Source organism: Garra rufa, chromosome 12 (assembly GCF_049309525.1).
Source record: "Garra rufa chromosome 12, GarRuf1.0, whole genome shotgun sequence".
NCBI lineage: Eukaryota > Metazoa > Chordata > Actinopteri > Cypriniformes > Cyprinidae > Garra > Garra rufa.
Genome location: NC_133372.1, coordinates 32,767,240 through 32,787,075, shown reverse-complemented (window position 1 = coordinate 32,787,075; position 19,836 = coordinate 32,767,240). Strand labels below are relative to the sequence as shown.

General features: G+C 38.6%; 1 protein-coding gene across 1 annotated transcript; it reads right to left on the bottom strand.

Annotated features, from left to right (window-relative positions):
• Window positions 1-1,899: 1,899 nt before the first annotated feature.
• Window positions 1,900-18,018, bottom strand: espl1 (extra spindle pole bodies like 1, separase). The gene is made up of 31 exons (XM_073852045.1): window positions 17,938-18,018; window positions 17,283-17,588; window positions 15,490-16,221; window positions 15,318-15,407; window positions 15,117-15,228; window positions 14,484-14,611; window positions 13,855-14,048; window positions 13,530-13,772; window positions 13,278-13,422; window positions 12,996-13,161; window positions 12,770-12,906; window positions 12,527-12,661; window positions 12,329-12,445; window positions 12,053-12,221; window positions 11,619-11,747; window positions 10,695-10,851; window positions 10,394-10,503; window positions 8,341-9,560; window positions 7,833-8,247; window positions 7,613-7,753; window positions 7,020-7,233; window positions 6,718-6,911; window positions 5,429-5,556; window positions 5,167-5,289; window positions 4,931-5,074; window positions 4,679-4,843; window positions 4,497-4,601; window positions 3,895-4,010; window positions 3,720-3,803; window positions 3,460-3,624; window positions 1,900-2,412 (listed from the first exon to the last, which is right to left on the bottom strand). Exons 1-31 carry the CDS (start codon window positions 18,016-18,018, stop codon window positions 2,211-2,213), a joined length of 6,567 nt encoding a protein of 2,188 aa, XP_073708146.1. The 3' UTR covers window positions 1,900-2,210.
• Window positions 18,019-19,836: the final 1,818 nt, after the last annotated feature.

Genomic DNA, 19,836 nt, shown 5'->3' with positions numbered 1-19,836 from the left:
ATTATCCAATTTTCATAGACAGACTCTTCTTTATTGGAATCTCATATACAAACACAATTTTTCTCCCCATAGACAGATAATATGGAATAATAAATATATTAAATATAAGAACAAAACGATTTTTTTTATAATAATTGGATTGAAAATGGTATTCTGTTGGTTTCACAGCTGATTAATAATGAAGGATATCTTCTTACATATAGTGAATTTTTAAAGAAATTTGGTATTCCAATTCCTCCTCGTGAATATAGAATTGTAATTGATGCAATACCAGTGGGATTTGTGAGACTTTTACAAGGTTGTAATGAATCCATGCAATCAACTTTCAAAAAAGAGATTTTACTAAATGGTATTAATATTAAAGATAAAAAATGCAATAATACTCTTTTTAGATATTTGATTCATTGTCCTGCAGCATTTCGATGTAAGTACTTTTGGAATAACCATTTTGAGAATATCAATTGGAAATTGATTTGGACCTATAATAACAAATTTTGCGTCACCAACAAAGTCAATGAAACTTATTTTAAAATTATACACATGATTTATCCAACTAACCTGCTTCTCAAGAGATACAAAAATGATTTAGATGAATTTTGTGTTTTTTTGTGGAATAATTGCTGAGTCTATTTTGCATCTTTTTTTTTAATATATGTGAAATACTTCTGGATTGACATTGAATGTTTACTTGTAATGTTGAGTGGTTCTAAAATTAATATAAGTAAAAGAGATGTTATTTTCTTTTGTGAAAAAAGACATGGATAACAGTCACAATTTTATGTTAAATCTTCTTATATTGTTAGGCAAGTTTTTTTCACATTTATGTGTTTATTTTTTTTATTTTTTTTAAATGAATAATTGTTTATGATTGTAATGCATCGTGAATTGAATGTTAATTGTTCAAGTAATGCAATAAAAAAAAGTTTCAAAAAAAAAAAAAAGCAATGGTTTCATACTTAAAAAACATCATTTAACACTATTTTTTAAAAGAAAATGCCAAAAAGTAATTATTCAAATACTCTGTAAAGCGCACAAATATCCCATTTGTTTTGAATAATGTCAATTAAAAGATTGGATTATACAATGCAAAGTCTTTACTTTAATGCACATGGTATTTTGCCAGATTTTCCAACAAAAGTAACGTGGGTCTTCCTCAACCACTTATTTATGGAAGCGCAGAATGTGAAGAGATGAAACTAAAAAACCAATATCAATCATTAAAAACGATAAATTAGTAAAAAATTTAGATCTCTTGTGTCCTCTGAAACCACCATCCTTGACATTCTGAAGACACAGGCTTCATTATTTGTGACCCTGGACCACAAAACGAGTCATAACGGATTTTTTTTTTTTTTAATTAAGATTTGTACATATCTGAAAGCTGTTAAATAAGCTTTCCATTGGTGTATGGTTTGTTAGGATAGGACAATATTTGGCCGAGATACAACTATTTAAAAATCTGCAATCTGAGGATGCCAAAATAAAAAAAAATCTTAATATTGAGAAAATTGCCTTTAAAGTTGTCCAAAATGACGTTCTTAGCAATGCACATTACTAATCAAAAATTAAGTTTTGATATAGTTACGGTAGTAATTTACAAAGTATCTTCATGAAACATGATCTTTACTTAATATCCTAATGATTTTTTACGCAAAAGAAAAATCTATATATCTATAATTTTGACCCATACAGTGTATTGTTGGCTATTGCTACAATTATATCCGTTCTACTTATGACTGGTTTTGTGGTCCAGGGTTAAATTTATGGTCCTTGCTGCTGGAACAGCCTGTCAGTTTATCTAATATTGTTAACACTTGCCTTATTAATGTTGTTCCCTCATTCTTTCTATACCATATAAAGTTGAAATAACCACCAGTGCCAAAAACATGCTGTAAAACCATTTTATTTTGATGTGGTTTGATATAACTTAAAAAACAGGAAGTAAAAATGTATGATGTGACTTAAAATATCTTGAGGTAACTAAATCAGCAATAGCAACCACACAACACGGCAGAAATCAAACAAGTACTTCAAAATAGCAAAACACTTTTAGACCTAGATTAAATTTCATATAGGCAGAGCTTATTCTTTGCATTGTAAACAAGCCCTGAGATTGGTTATATTAGACCTTAAATAACAGCTGCATTTACACATTAAAACATTTCACAAAATTAGCGGTGAATAATAAAAGTACAAATTTAAATTCTGGGCTAATGAATATACACAGGCAAACCATATGCAATGGGCGCAGCACCAATTATGTGTTTCAAATGCGTGGCATTACGCGATTGGGCTAAATGCTGAAGAAGGGAGGAGCCAGAGCCAGCAGAGAGCCAGGACTGGAGCAGAGCCGACGTGAAACGATCTAAATCACGGTCCGTCACGTCCCACAGGTTACCGAGCACCAACGGGCTAGTGAAGAGACAAAGAATCATATTTAATGATAAAGCGGTTCATAAACATCTACACACAGGATTGTTGTACAGTTGAGGTTAAAAGTTTACATCCCCCTTTCAGAATCATTAAAAATGTTAATTTAACCATTTTACAAAATGCATGTTACTGTTTTTTTTTTTTTAGTTAAAAAACAGAGTACACAAGAGAAAATAAGTTGCATTTATGAAAAAAAAAAATGAACTGGTTCAAAAGTTTACATCCCCTTGATTCTTAATACTGTGTTGTAACCTGAATGATCCACACCTGTGTTTTTTTGTTTAGTGATAGTTGTTCATGAGTTCTTTGTTTGTTCTGAACAGTTAAAACTAACTGCTAACTAGCTGCTCTTCAAAAAAGTCCTTCAGGTCCCACAAATTCTTTGGTTTTCCAGCATTTTTGTGTATTTGAACCCTTTCCAACAATGACTGTATGATTTTGAAAGTTCACAAAATACTCCAGAAGGAAAAAACATGCATTAAGAGCCTGGGGGGGGGGGGGGTGAAAACATTTTGAACGTGTGGTGAGCATTTGAACCCTTTTGTAATAGTTGCAAAGGAGTCCCTCAGTTGTCCTCAGTGTGAAAAGATGGATCTCAAAATCATACAGTCATTGCTGAAAAGGGTTCAAATACACAAAAATGCTGGAAAACCAAAGAATCTGTGGGACCTGAAGGATTTTTCTGAAGAACAGCAGGCAGTTTAACTGTTCAGGACAAACAAGGGACTCATGAACAACTATCACTAAACTAAAAAACACAGCTATGGATCATTCAGGTAACAACACAGTATTAAGAATCAAGGGGATGTAAACTTTTGAGCTGGGTCATTTTTATAAATTAAAATATTATTTTCTATTGTGGACTATATGTAAACATCGTTCATGTGAAATATCTTATTCAGGTCAGTACTAAATAAACAGTAACATGCATTTTGTATGATCCCTCTTATTTTGGTAAAATAATTAACATTTTTAATGATTCTGAAAGGAACTTTTGACCTCAACAGTACATAGATGTGCATTTACCATTCTGCAGTCAGGTAGCTGAGAATGATTCCTGTTCCCTCCTGGTGTCCAAGTACACTGAGAGCAGCACTGCTGCAGCCAAACAGAAGAGCTACGGCCCGCACAGGCCCTTTCAAAACCCTCTGTGCATCCAGGAACCGGGCTCCTGCCCCATGTCCGATGTAACTACATAGAGGTACAAATACATAGTCAGACACAAATTACTTTATATTTCATCAGTGCATTATTATAAATAATAGCAAATATTTAGTTTCACTCACATGTAGAGGTCTTTGGTGGTCACAGCCTCTTGCAGTTTATCTGCATCAGGAGCAGTTCCACAAACCCCTTGCCACGCCCGCTCACTGGCCAATCACAGACAGAGATGACAATTTGAAAACAGGACCAGTTGCATTACTGTGGCTGTCAGTGTGTTAGATAACATTATGAACTTACCCAGTAAACCATTCTTTAAAGCGATTTTCGGTGTCAGGTAGGTTTCCATCTGGGTTTAGCACATAGTAAACTTTTTTAGGGTTCACACCAGAGGACAGAACACAACTTGAATCCATCTGAGAAAAGACAAATAATTCACATTAAAGGACTTCCTGATTATTTACTCACCCTCATGTCATCTAAGATGTTTACGTCTTGCTTTCTTCAGTCAAAAAGAAATTAAGGTTTTTGAGGAAAACTCTCCAGGATTTTTCTCCATATAGTGGACTTCAATGGGGATCAGCGGGTTGAAGGTTCAAATTGCAGTTTTAATGCAGCTCTAAAGGGTTCTACATGATTCCAGGCAAGGAAATAAGGGTCTTATCTAATGAAACCATTAGTAATTTCGTGTAGAGCCATTTAAAGCTGCACTGAAACTGCAATTTGGACCTTCAACCTGTTAATCCCCATTGAAGTCCACTATATGGAGAAAACTCCTGGAATGTTTTCCTCTAAAACCTTAATTTATTTTCGACTGAAAAATGAATGACTAGTGAATCAACTACAAGAGCTTTACTGAAAAGTAAATATTCTATGTTGTGTTTGTTACCGAGTAGCTATACCTCTTTCAGATGGCTGTGTCCAAGTACTGCATGTAAAGAGGGCATGCGAGTGACGGAACGAGACTTCAGACAAGCAATGTTCTCCCACGGCAACCTCTGCAAGAACTGTCGAACCACAAAATGTTTAGCAAATGGACTCAGCTCAAAATATTAAATTGCCTCACAGATTAATGACAGTGTACCTTGTCTAAAATGAGAACTGTATGTCCTTGTGGCTCCTCCCTGCCTCTCAGTTCAGACACACCAGCCTGCAGAAGCCTCAGGAAGTCCTTGTCCTGCAGCCCCATCCCCTCCACAAGACACTGCAGGTCTGGCAGGGATAGCAGTGGAGATGCTGAGAGAACCACCTTTGGAGAAAAAAAAAAAAAAAGTATTGTGAAGGTGTTACAGGTGAGAACATGTGATAAAGAAACTAATGAGAGGATGCCACAGACCTTAAGAATGTCCTCTGTGATCTTTGTTTCTTTCAGTGCCTTTTGGAAGCACTTCATCTGACCTTCAAGTTCAGGGTCAGAGGACAAAGGCAGGAGTAGAGTTCGCCACACCCCTAAAGCCTCTTCCATTTCTTCTAACATTTTCTGATGGACAAAAGACGACCACCGCGCATTTAGTATTCAACATCCTTCCTTTTACATTAACCATTTTCGAATTGTCAAAGATCGTGTCTCACCTCTACGCGAACATCCAAAGCCTTTCTTCCTTCCCACCACTGCGATTTCTCAGCCACAGTGCTCACTTCCTTTTGCCCCTTTAATACTCCATCCATTTCTTCCAATAGCACAGCAACAGAGCGCTAAAAATAAAAGCAAATTGTTGAAGCAAACATCTCCAAATTTCCCTTTCCAAAGTGAAAAGACTGTAATGTTTTAAATGTGTTGTATTAGGTAATACGCCAAAGTTGTGAAAACATCAGCACACAAATATATCTGTACCTTTCTGTCTGCAGTAGGGATTCGAACAGTGATTGGTGTGGAGCCGCGCTCCAGTCGGGTCAGAAGAATAGTGCTGCCAATTTCATCAGGATACATGCCCGTGAGCGATAGCATGCACACCGTGACTCCTAGAGCAAAAATACATTAAATACTAGAGCTGCAAGCAGCAATTACCAGGGTTCAAGCACTTAAAGGCATTTAGGCACATATGAAAAAAGACATTTAGCAAGCATGTAACCACCTAAACCAACGATTTAAAAAATATTTTTTGGTAAATCCAGATAATTTACCATAGATGTGTGTTTCTTTAACGTTTATAATTGTTACAGCATTAGCTATTGTCCGATCTCCTTAAAACTTTGCATGCTCGTTTAGAATCACTTGTCACATTTGCTCACCAGGTTTTGTGAAGTTTTGAGTTTTCCTTTAGGCTTTATAGGATTTTGGGTAAACTTGGACAGGCCCCTTTTCTAAACTTCCCTGTTATAGCTTCCCAAAGAGTACATTTCAAATGATTTTTTTTTAAATTACTGTTGACCTTGAGTGTCCAGAGAATTGTACTGCAGTGTTTTTTTCCAGACTGAGTGAAAAACCTAGGACTAGTTCACAAAAGAAGTTTTTTTTCTTTTTACATCTTCTCAATCATTTTAACAAAAGATTTGACAGCAGTGGATCTAGAAGCAAAGTTGTCCAGAATTGAGGAGTCCTATCATATGATATGAATGTTGCATGTATGTGTGAAAAACCATGCAATGTACAATCGCTACCCCATTGAAGACGACAATATTGTGCCCCAGTGGAAGATTTCTCAAAGACCTTTGGGGCAGTGAGGCAAACAGTCCCACTAAGTTTTGTTCCGATCAGCCTCCGTTAACTATGTCTAATACGTGCTCAAACATCAATAGCCATGTTTTTTAGAGATTTTTAGAAAACCAAAATACTCAGTTTTCAGAGGCTCACGATTGAATCTGATGCATGCGTTTCTTCCGGTGTAAGCCAAGGATTACAACGACATAAGACACTTGAGAATGCAACTGACAGTTTTGGAGTTATGAGCGTATTCGTACTTTTGATCTCACAGCGCCATCGCTATGCACTTGAACACCTGATAAATGGTTGGTTGGAGTTCTAAACCCATTTTGGATTAACTACCCTTACATTTTTTCAATAGTGCTTGCAGAGTAATATAATTTCCTTAAACCAGCACAATTTAATCAAATTACCCCATGCATATTTGTCGCAAACAGTGCCATTAAATGGGTCACTTTCAGCACAGTCGGATTTGTTACCTGCTGGCAGATCTTTAATCTGCTGTGTGAACTGCTGACAGTGTGCCTGTGGGAACTTTGTTGGATGTGATGAGGTGAAGGAAAAGATCTGCTCCAGCGCAGAGAGTTTCTGAGACGGTGTTGCCCCAGACGTTTCCTCCAGACTCAGAGCACCAAGACCTTCTGCTACATCATTACAAGATTTTTTCAGCTTCCTACAGGAGAGAGACAGAGAGAAGGGTTTCAATTTCTCATGCAAATGTTTTAGGAGAATGTGACTATTTTTCTGTCAAAATGTCTGAATTTTATGGTAACTGACATACCTGAACTGGCTAACCACATGACGGGTCATATGGTGTCGAGTGGACACACCTAGCGACTGTGCATGTAGCATCGCAGTAGTGATGGGATCGGTCTGGCCGAGCGACTGAGCAAGAAGTGAGCAGATGTGGGGAAAAAGAGAGGGAGGCGGGAAGTGGTGGAGGAGGAGCCATGAGGAATGCAGGTACGACTGGACCGCCTCTACTGACAGGTCAGCTAAACATGAAATAAAACAAATACATTTATAGTAAATCAAGTTTGACAGCCCTAAATGGCGTACACATTTAATAACAAAATTCCTTTTTCACAGAAACCCACCCATTCAAAATCTAATTTTGAGCTACAGGCAAAAGAAGTGAAAAATATCAGTTTTGGTTGAATTTGAGTTTTTTTTTGTTTGTTTTTTTTTACAAAAATTTTCTTATTTGTACGTTTTCTGAGAGTACCACCTTTTTCTCTGCTCAAATAAAAAATAATTTTGACAGCATGGGTCACATATTACAGTTGTGCTGCTTAATATTTGTGGAAACAGTGATTAATTAAAAAAAAAAATTAATAACCCCTAACTTTTAAACAGTAGTGCACACAGTATTACCTAGGGGTGTTGATGCATGTGGTACGGTTGTTTGAGACCCAGAGCCGTTTTGTCCAGTTCTTCTGAGCTCACTGAAACATTCTCGTCCAACATCTGCAGCCAGATCTCTCCTCAAGACCTCACAACCAGCATCTGGGCTGCCTAGAAGCACATACACACATTTAATTTACTAAAGTCAAATGAGCAATAAAATTGTATCGGTTTTGTTCTACAAACAAACCTGCGTCATTTATCTCCGTGTCAGACCCTCGGAGCTCCTCTAGGCTGATATCCAAAAGAACATCATCTTCATCCTCTTTAATCATCCTCATCCTCTCTGGCTCCTCTGTGGCCTCTGAACTTTGACTCTTTTTTGGTCGCCCTCTGCGTGTGCGTGTCGTAGATAAGGCAGTGTCTTCCTCAGAAGATATGCAGCTGGTAGAGGGGAGTGCTGTGCTTTTCTTAGTGGTCCGTGTGCGTCGGGGAGGTTCTGGTTCTACGGTTGGGTTCACAACTTTGGCATCACTAGTGACGGAGTTCAAAGCTGGTTTCAGAGTGCGAGATGTTTTGGAGTTGGAGGCATTCCGCTTTTTCTCCAACTTTTCCACTACAGCAGGAGGTGCGGCTTCAGTGTCACTTTCATCACTGAACTCGACCTAAGATAGAGAACAGATGTAATTAACTAATGATTTATGATATGAAGATATCTTCTACAATCATCTAAAGAAATGTGAAACCAATGGCCAAACCTTGAAGCGAGAGCGCTTGGTTCGTTTAGGCGCAGCTGGCACGAGCACAGGTTTCTCTTCAGCAGGAGAAGAATCTTTGTAAACCTCAAATGACCCCTTTGGGACGATTTTTGACTTTGTATTCCCACGTTGGCTGGCAGATGGGTGTAACGAGGGTGTAAAGTTGACTGAAATTTCAGGGACCTCATTAGTGAAGTCAAACGCTCTCAAATCACCAATGCCGGTGCTAGTGGAGACCGATTTGGGCCGGGATGTCCTTGTCGCTTTGGGTGTTTTGAAAACCATGGAGGACTTTGTGATGGTAATTTTAGGCACTAACTCCTTAGGTTTTTTAGAAACTACAGAGGATTCTTTGGTTTTCCTGCTTTCCTGCTCTGCAGGTGCACTCTTAACATCAGGGTGGCGTTTAGCACCCGTCTCTAGAGGAGTTGTGTCAGAAACAGGGCTCTTGAATTGATGCTTTGATTCGGTTTTGAGTTTTAACTGTGGTTTAATCTTCGGTGGATTCCAACCCCATACAGAAGAAAACAGTTCCTCAGGTGTACACTGCTTCTTCATGGCCAAAGCCAAGCAGCAGGCCACAGCTTTAGCTCCGAGCAGAGCAGCTCTGATGGGTCCAAGCTCTGGTGTCAGTGCTCCTTTGGGTGTCACTGCCTCCAAACCCGCCTCTATTTCCTCCCACAGGACTGTAGCGTTCCCTTTGTCTCCTGTTCTGAGAAGCTGCAGCACGGCGCCCAAATGCACTTTGCCTTGTTCCGCCTGTAGCAGCGACAGACATAGTCTAGCTGACTTTTTAGAGGACATGAGAGCAGCTAAACTGTTTTGGAGCTTAGCTGCAACACTACGGCAGCGTTTCCTGGCAGATTGGCGTAGTCTGCGAGAGCGCTCTGGGTCTGTCTGGAGATCTGCTTGCAATAGAGCCCAGTGGATACTGACTCGAGCCACACTGAGCTCACTGCAGCAGGGACAGGAGCAGGTGTCAGCGTGGGTCAGGCAGGAAAGTCCATGCTGGCGTTTGGGCTTCAGAGGGGGAGATGCTCCTTGGCTTCCTAATCTACACATGGTCTCCACAGGCTCTTTGAGAAGGGCACGAGAACTGAGGATTCCACTCAGATCATCATCTTCCTCAGGGGCGTGACCAGAGGAAGAAGGGGCAGCTGGCCGACCTTTGCGTGGTTTTATTTTTACATCACACTTTTGTTGTTTTCCCTGGCCAAAATCTATATGTAGGGGAGATAAAAGCAAAATAAATACTTAGTTTGTAAAATTCCTGCCTATAAATCTAAAATAAATAAATACAGGTTTAATAAAATAACCCTGTTCAAAAGTTTACATACACTTTATCCTTAATACTGTGTTGTTACCTGAATGAGCCACAGCTGTGTTTTTTTTTTTTTAGTGATAGTTGTTCATGAGTCCCTTGTTTGTCCTGAACAGTTAAACTGTCTTCAGGTCTCACAGATTCTGTGGTTTTTCAGCACTTTTTGTATTTTAACTTCTGTAATAGTTGCATATGAGTCCCTCAGCTGTCCTCAGGGTGAAAAGACGAATCTTAAAATCATAGAAAAGTGTTGAAATACACAAAAATGCTGAAAAACCAGAGAATTTGTGGGACCTGAAGCATTTTTCCAGAAGAGCAGGCAGTTTAACTGTTCAGGACAAACAAGGGACACATGAACAACTACCACTAAACAAACAAACAAAATAAAAAAAACACAGCTGTGGACCATTTAGGTAACAACAAAGTATTAATAATTAAGTGTATGTAAACTTTTGAAGAGGGTCATTTAAATTTAAACTATTATTTTCTCTTGTGTAAACATCTTTTATGTGACATATCGTATTCAGGTCTGTACTAAATAAAAAAAAAAAACAACATGCATTATATATGAGCCCACTTATTTTGGCAAAATAATTAACATTTAGCAGATTCTGCAAGTTGTATGCAAACGTTTGACTTCAACTGCATACAGGGTTCAAGTGGACTTAACCTGGTAATTCTGGGCTGACTTTTCACAAAGGAGAATCAAACCATCTCTAATTACATCTTTACCTGTGCAGAGATCAAGTAAGTTTCTAACTTGCTCCAGATCCAAACTACTAGCTTCATTTGCGCCCTTCATCAACTCCAGTTCTGCTTTCAACACCAACAGCTCAGCACAACTGTAAAACAAAATAACATTCTTACAAATGCACAAACAATTTGTCTGACATCCCAGAAGTATATTTAAGCCTACTTGTGGTTTAAAAGAAAAAGAATTAGTTGGCCCCTCAGTGTCAGAAACACATGCTTGGATCTGACCTGTCACTTACATTCTACCTCTCACACTCACAGATATGGAGTATGTACTCACTGGCTGAGTGTCTGCAGTTTGGTGGCCAGTTTGAGAGCCTCTAGACACTGAGCTTTAGCTTCATGAACAGCCCCACTGCTGCTCCTCACGATCACCATCCTTTCAGAGCACACCAGCACCTCACTCAGCAACAGCCACTTAAACACAACACTGTCTCCTAAAAAGAGAAAACAAACCAAGAAACCAATATTACTTCTTTAAAGGCACAGTATGTAATTTTCCCCACTAGAGGGCGCATTTTGAAAACAAACAAAGAAACAAAGATGTAGTTTGATGAGTGTGGAATCATAGAAGTTGTCTTCATCCCCAGCCGATGCAATCTAACAGGATTTGGGCAAAAATCAAGTTCGTGGATGAGCTAATGTATGAAAGTTAATAATGTGACTGTAGTATGAAGCACGGTGGGGCTGAAAGCCGCGGAAGCGAAACAAGGCTGCAAGAGTGATTGCTAATGAGAGACAAGCACGACACATTGTTCAAAATCAGTGGAGCTTTCATTATGCCACAGTCGACCACTTCCGCTCCTTCCGGTCATGCGTATGTGGGATAAAGTATCGTTTTTTATAAAGCTAAATACATTTCAGTGTGTTGAAAGTTCTGTTATAATGCTATTCTGTGCATTCATCACATATCTAATAAAACACATAACATATTGAAGTGTTTTGGTGTTTATGTTTTCTACAAAATAAAACTGGTGTATGAGTTCACTGGCAGGTGACGCAATGACACTGTCCGTTACACTAGTTGAATTGTTTATTTCTCTGGATATAAACATTATTGGAAACATTGGGATAATATAAGTATACAAGTCAGCAAAATATATAACACGGCTCTAGTGATTTTTGGGTATTTTAATCGAAAACTCTCTCATATTGTGAATTTAAGTGGTCAAATCTGTTCTGAAATGGTTACAGTTTGTTGTACCTTGGTCTACAAAGCGTGTGTCTGTGTTTGGTCCAGGGGCTCCATAAAATCCGTTGCCCAGAAGCATCATGACCAGGCTGCACAAAAGCTTCAACCCTTCATATTGAGCTGTGTCTGGAGTCTTCAGACCTGCAACACACACAATTCACAAATTTAAAAGCTTCAACCCTTCATATTGAGCGGTGTCTGGAGACTTCAGAGCTACAAAACACACAATTCGTAAATTTTATGAAAAAGTATATGGGTAATTGATGTGATGTGACTAATTTTCTGTCCAGATTTATTTGAAAACACATTCACTACCATTCAAAAGTTTGGGATAAGTAGGGTTTTTTTAAGAAATGAATACTTTTATTTAGCAAGGATGCATTATAAAATATACCCATTTTAAATGCTGTAGCCGAAAAGTATGTGTACACTATATAATAGCTGACCATATTGAGTAATGCTCTGACGTAGCTGTGAGTCCAAAATCTGTGTGTCCAGACTCAAGTATTCACTGGCTATCTGCAGTGCCCGTGCCCTGAGCAGGTACCAACTCTTAGAATGATGCTGAGCAGACTCCTTAATCACCTCCATCAGGCAGCACACACCACTCTCCACCTGAGAGAGAGAGATCAGGGCTTCTGTGAGCAAGTTTATTAATTCAAGAATTAAATTCACTAATAACTATTAACTGGTCCACAAACAGTTATATGAACAAGCATTACCTGTCCTAAAGCATAGTGTATCTGTGCTTTTTGCAGCATAGCAAGCATGGATATAACAGATGTGCTCTCGGAACTTGGGACAGAGCTCAAACTCTGTTCTGCTTTTTCTAACTCCACCTGAAACGAGCAAGTATGTTCTGGTGTAAACATCATGTTAAAGTTTAAAGTGCAGATGTACAATGTAAACAATTAATTCACCTGTGCAATCTGAGGAGAGCCCAGATACAGCAGGATCCTGGCAGAGTGGCAAAAGGCATTTGCACTATTCTGGGCATCACTAAGGCTACGGAAAAGGGCAGCGGCGAGCTGATATCCCTCCAGAGCTTGAAGGTGCTAATGGAGACAATCATTATTCAGCAAATAGTTTTCTCTTGGTTATAAGTTTGAGTAACATGATGTTACACAGAGTGAGTGAGTGAGTGAGTGAATGTTTAGTCTTACTTTGCCCATAAGTGTATAGAGAGCAGCCATGAGATTCATAGAAGCAGCAGTGAGTTTAGGGTCTCTAACTGCAGGCACAGACCCCTTGAGCAGACTCCGCCATAGAGACAAACATCTGTCCAAAGGCTCACTCAGCTCTGCCACACACATGAATCAACCACGTTAGTGGATTATCTTATAAATCAGTGCTTCTTAAAGCCGTTCTGCTTGTGAGTGTGTGACTTACTGCTTTGAGCCAGTAGATTGAAGCGTAGTCCATCATAGACTAACTGGCTCTCTTGTGACTTCTGTTTGTCTTCATACTCCAGATCATTAGTGGGAACAGGATCCATATTCACCTCCATTTTATTCTCCTCCTGTACTGCACGCAATCGCTTCTCTGTGTCCACAGCCTGTGACATGCCAAATGAAAATACGTTTTTCAGTATGTACATTATGGTTCAAAGGTTTGGGGTCAGAAAGACTGTTGAATCTTTTTGAACATTTTGTAAACTGCCAAGGCACGGACCTCCTGCAGGTTGGTCTCAAGAGTACAGATGTAGAGCCACAGGGAGGCATGTGCCTTCTCATCCTTCAGCCTATCAGCATTCTGTGCGGTCTCTGGCTCTGCCTCCAGCAATCTCAAAGCCTCATGGGTAAAGTCAACTGCTGAGCTGATTAACACAGACCAAAAAAGATCTTTAGTTCTCCATATTTTTTATCTCTGATTAAAAAAAAAGACAAAAGCAGAAAAAGTCTTCAGGTCATCATGTTTACCCACCAGTCAGTCTGTTGGCTAAAGTCCTGGTAGCACACAACCTGTGCCATCTCACACAGATATGTAGCCCGTCGCAGTGTGTGTGGGGTTTCTTCATGGCAGATATCCAAGAGGTCACAAAGTGTGTTGTAGCGCTCCTGAGCCGTGTCTCCTGTCTGCTCCTTATACAAACGCAACTCCTCTTCTAACAAACACATTAGCACGTCTTCATCCACTACTGCTTCTCCCAACCCATCCCTCAGAGTCCTGACCAAATAAAAAGTCCATTATCAGCACATTCAATCACCCTTAGACAACCCTTTTTTTTAACTGGCTTAGTTTAAGCTACCTTAGACGCGTGTCATCTTCTCCTGCTCGGGCAGCATCACATTTGGTTTTGACCCATAGCGACACAGGTTCTGCAAAATGATTCAAAATTTGTGCGCCCAAAACCCGAATCCAGCGCACAATCCAGTCTAGAGCCTGCTCCAGCTGACCCCCACGCCGGCTACTTTGCACTGTCAGCATGAAACAGCGGTTGACCTGAAACATAGACATGACACATCTACAGTTTAGTGGCTTACTGTGACATTTGTATATGTATATTCCATGTATAACATGGAATGTCAGGTAATTTGCCAAAGTCAAAATCAAGCATAGATCAGTACACTTGAATCAAAACATTATATGGACTAGTGTCTATGAATAATAAGCTGCAAAAAGGCTATTTATATATGAATGCTGCATGTTCTGCGTGAATGAATGGAACAGAGCACGGTTTCGTTTACTACACACATACTAAAGCGCATGTGACACTCACTGTGTTTTCAGCCTTTGCTGCCTCAAAATATGAGGGGTGGGGGCTTACACAGAACTGTTCATTTGTCTCAAAATGTCACAATATTATATTGTTCCTTTTTGTTTGCTGTTGATCCCAAACAAAGTTAACAAATAACCAGAGGTGGCTGCAGTTCTTACCCTATCCACAGGAAGAGAAGGTGGGCAGTCCTTACACAGCTCCTGACACACAATCACAGCCAAACCAAATGCCCCCTCATACAGCTTCCTGTTAAACAGCTCATACACCACATTATTCACTGCACACACTAGAAGGAAAAACAAACAAAACAAATTAAAATGGAATTCAATTTAACTTTGTGGTCTTTGAGATTTTTATTTAATATTTACATTCAGCAAGGACACACTAAATTGATCAAATGTCACAAAAACCTTTAATCTGACACAAAAATGTCTTTCAAATAAGCACCGTTCTTGTAAACTTTCTATTAATCAAATCCTAAATATTAAACAGCACACCTGTTTTCAACTTTGACAACAAATCAGTATATCAGAATGATTTCTGAAGGACAGTGATACTGCCGTAATGGGTGTTTCACTATCACATGAGTAACTTGCATTTTAATATATTAAAAGTTGTTTTAAATTGCAAGCATATTTTACAACACTGCAGTTTTACTGCATCAAATGCAATCTTGATGAACGTGGGACTACTTTCAAAAACTTTGCAAATAAATCTTACAGAACCTAACTTTTAAAAGATATTTAATCTTTTAAATAAGATTTCAACATGCAGACTTCAGGCAGCTGTACCTGCTTTAAGTAAGAAATTGTCATTGTTGAGTGTTCGCAGCTCAGCAAGCATCCGTCCAGCTGTCGCCTGGCAGTACAACAGCACTCTGTCCAGAGCATCGCCCGCAGACACCTTTGGACATAAAAGTTAAATGAAGGATATGAATGTGAAACATGTTGCTGATCATAAACTTAATCATGGTCTCAAACAGTTTAGCATACCTGAGATGCATGAAGACTATCATACGTGCTAATGAAGCCCTGGTAAAAACTGAAACAAAGCGAGTACTGCACCTGCTGTGAAAAAGAGTCCTGGAACACAAACAAAAGCCTTTAAAATGTAATCTTCCTAACACATAATAATGAGTACCAGCAAATTATTATACAATCTTACCTTTTGCTGTGTGAGCAGACGTTCCTGATATTCTTCCAAAAATGAAAAGCAAGCCAGCAATGTAGTTACGTCCATTCCTTTACACTGACCAGCTTCCAACGCCCAAACCACCAGCTGACAAGCCTCTACTAAGGCATGAGCCTCTGCAGCCGACATGGCACGGGGCAGCCCCCTGAGGGAACGTGCACATTCAGTGAAAGCCTTACTGCATTCACCTCCCAAGCTTAACGCAGACTGCAGCTGGACCGCACGATCTGCGAGACTCAAAGCCGAACGCAGAGTCACGTGACCCTCGACGCCCTCCAGAGCACTATGTAACAGTCCAACAGCCTCGGATGAAAACCGACTCTTGCAGAGCAGTTTACAAACCTTAAACACTACCTCACATCGCACAGCCAGCGTGAGGCGTGTTAGTGCAGAGTCTTGCGGATTGATTAAAGGGCCGAAGAACAGTTCCCGTAATTCAGAGGACAGAAAACTCACATCGTCAGGAGTAAAACTCCCACACGATCGTTCATACTCTACTACCGCTTCCTCTACGAACAAAGGAACTTTAGATGAGAAAGATGCCGAGCTGGACCCCTGTTCTAGAAGTCTGAAAGTTAAAGCTTGCAGCTGACAGTGAAGTCTGTCCCGCGGAAGAAGGGTGGAACCACTCGTTTTGTTGGAGAGGAGACTGTTCCACAGCACTGCGAAGCAATTCCGCACCAGAACATTGAAGTCATCCGTTTGCTGACAAAAAAACAAATAATAAGGTTTACAGAAAACACCTTGAAATATGGACACATAACATAAAATTCAAACTGTCTCCAAGGTTTCCAACATTTTTGCCAATTTTTTCCAAAAATTTAAATGTGATGACCATAGTTTTTATTGTTAACCAAAACTAAAGTATCAGATTTGGTTTTTTTTTATTGTTATAAGAAATGTTGTCTTGAAATGTAGAAATTTTTTCTTGTCAAATAACTAAAATAAGTTCAGAAAGACGCACTAAAATTATCTAAATTATCTAAAATTAATAAAATGAAGTTAAACCTAGTAATATAAAAAAAAGACCAAAGCACAAAAAAAACAAAATATACTACCTGTCCAAGGTTTTTGACTTTGAATTTTAGTTAATTGCATTTACGTTAAGATAATTTTAGTGCGTCTTTCTGAACTTATTTTAGTTATTTGGCACAACAAAATTTCTACATTTCAAGACAGCATTTTTTATAACAATTTAGAACAGCATTTATCTGAAATAGAAATCTTTTGTAACATTATAAATGTCTTTGACATCACTTTTGAACAATTTAAAAGCATCCTTGCTAAATAAAAGTATTAATTTATATAATTTCTTTCTCCCCCCCCAAAAATTTAACAAAAAAAAAAAAATACTGACTCCAAGCTTTTGAATGGTATAGTGTATAATGTTACAAAAGCTTTTTATTTCAGATAAATGCTGTTCTTTGGATCTATCTATTAATCAAAGAATCCCGAAGAAAATATACTGAACTGCTTTAAATAAAAAAAATAATAATAATTTGAACTACAAATCAGCATATTTGAATGATTTCTGAAGGAACGTGTAACTGGAGTAATGATGCTAAAAATTTTAAGAATAAATGACATTTTAAAATATATTCAAATAGAAAGCAGTTATTTTTAAATAGTAAAATATTTCACAATATTATTGCTTGGTGAGCAGAGGAGACTTCTTTAAAAGAAAAAAAAAAACATTACAAATCTTCCCATCCAAAAACATTTGACTGGTAGTGTATGTGTGTATGTAAATATTAAGTACACTTTACCTCTGCAGACAAAAGCTTTAGTCTTCTATACATAAGTTGGCCCAATCGACAAGCAGGGCCATGAGCTCCAAGGCTGGTGACTTTCTGTAGGATGTGGAACACTATTTTCTCCAGATAAAATGGGTTGCTCTGCATTCCAGACTCTTCGAGCGATTCAAAACCTTGGACGGCCAGTTCCACCAACTGCACTATCCGCTCCTGAAGGGCAGGGTCCAGAGTCCCACTGCCTAGCCGTTGGTTGCAAGCTCGAATGATACGATCGCACATTGTGCGACCATATGGACCAAAGCCATCATCCACATGTTTCTGCAGCAAAAGAAAATTAGAGCAGTGTGCATCATACACTACCAGTCAAAAGTTTTGGAACAGTAAGATTTTTAAAAGTAGTATTTTTACATCTTAGCTTTGATCACATGAATAAATTAGATTTTAAAATATATTCAAATAGAAAGCCGTTAAATTGTAAAAATATTTCACAATACTATTGCATTCTGTTGTATTTTAGATCAAATGCAGGCTTGGTGAGCAGAAGAGACATCTTTAAAAACCTTACAGTTCAAAAACTTTTGACTGGTAGTGTATATGAAATAAAACCAGGTTTTAGCTTACTGGAAGCTGTTACCGATCTCACAAGTACACAGAAATCAATTTTTACCTTCAACTCGTCGTGAAGAGTTACAGTGTCCTTTACACAAGATAACTTCTGGACGTACTCCTCTGTTTTCAAGTACTTCATTATTACTGCTGTGTCTGTAAAACAAACTGATTGTTAATGACAAGCATTTCAGATATTAGACGATTCAGTGACATGACATCTACACAAGCAAAATGAGCAATTACGTAATACGAGTTTGAAAACACAAAGCCTGAATCTACTCAGAATTATCGTTACTGCATTAAAAGTACACTTCATGATCATCCTCTATGCTGTCCTGTACACTTTGACATTTAGTTACAAACTAGCCTGTTAGCTAGCTACCTTAGGCCAGCGTTAATCCACAATCCGTGTAAACAAATCAAACAAACCTGTTCGCTTGCCACCACCATGCTAGGTTAAACGGTCAAATATGACGGAACAGCGATACTATTTGAGTGTTTTGAAATGCGTTCATGTGTATCTGTAACAAATGTGAGTAAATAAAGGTTAAATTAGTTAATATTTCCACTCGCGCTTTGCCGTTGTTCAGATGACAGCAGCGGAACGCAGAGTGAAGTCGCGCACTTGTTTAAAATACCGCAAAGCCTATCGGGAAACTGCGGATGTCCCGGAAGTGGAGCTAATTTACCATGGGTACTGTAGTTTTTAGACTTCTACTGATTTCCTTAGTTATGATACATATACAATTGAGGTCAAACGTTTACATACGCCTTGCAGAAGCTGCAAAATGTTAATTATTTGACCAAAATAAGAGAGATCATACAAAATGTATGTATGTGCCCCCAAGTTTGAACTTCCAAAATGCAGCATCAAATGGCTCTAAACGATCACAGCTGAGGAAAGAAGGGTCTTATCTAGCAAAACGATCGGTTATTTTCTAAAAAAAAAAATTACAAATTATATACTTTATAACCTCAAATGCTCGTCTTGTCTAGCTCTGCGTGTACTCTGTGTAGAGATTAAAAAAGATTATAAATTGTAAATGTTTTTAGAAAATAACTGATCGTTTTGCTAGATAAGACCCTTCTTCCTTGGCTGGGATCATTTAGAGCCCTTTGAAGCTGTATTTAAACTGCATTTTGGAAGTTCAAACTCAGGGGCACCACAGAAGTCCATTATATGGAGAGAAATCCTGAAATGTTTTCCTCAAAAAACACCATTTCTTTACGACTGAAGAAAGAAAGACATGAACATCTTGGATGACAAGGGGGTGAGTACATTATCTGTAAATTTTTGTTTTGAAAGTGAACTACTCCTTTAATACTGCGTTTTTAACTTAATGATCCACAGCTGTTTTTTTTGTGTGTGTGTGTGTGTGTGTGTTGTTGTGATAGTTGTTAATGAGTCCCTTCCCTTACAAAAATTAACAATGGCTTTATCAGGGGCGCCGCTAAGGGGGGGGGGGGGGGGAGTTAGGACAATTCTAAGGGCCCACGCCCTTTAGGGCCCCCCAGAGATCTGCTTTGGTGTGGTAGGGGGGCCCAACCTCATATTTTGTCATAGGGCCCAAAATTGCGAGAGGCGCCCCTGGGCTTTATTATAGTAAAATTGTAGTAACCATGTTTTGTTTTTTGGCGTATTGACAAAACAATTTGCATGACCACAGTTTTACTACAAATACCATGGATAAACTATAGTTAGTGTAGAAAAACCAAGTCTAATTTGTAGTTACCATGGTTTTTGACTTTATATGTAACAAAACCATTATTAATTTTCGTAAGTTTGTCCTGAACAGTTAAACTGCCTGCTGTTCTTCAGAAAATTAATGGTCTACAAATTATTTGGTTTTTCAGCATTTTTTGTGTATTTGAACCCTTTCTAACAATGACTGTATGATTTTGAGATCCACTGAGGACGACCGAGGGACTCATATGCAACTATTACAAAAGCTTCAAA

Excerpts from the sequence above, each read along its gene's own strand:
- espl1 (XM_073852045.1), bottom strand. The coding sequence starts at position 18,018 with ATGAAGTACTTGAAAACAGAGGAGTACGTCCAGAAGTTATCTTGTGTA. Across the intron at positions 13,773-13,854 it reads GAAGATGACACGCGTCTAAG|GACTCTGAGGGATGGGTTGG; the intron begins GTAGCTTAAACT and ends TTATTTGGTCAG. Across the intron at positions 12,222-12,328 it reads TACACTATGCTTTAGGACAG|GTGGAGAGTGGTGTGTGCTG; the intron begins GTAATGCTTGTT and ends TCTCTCTCTCAG.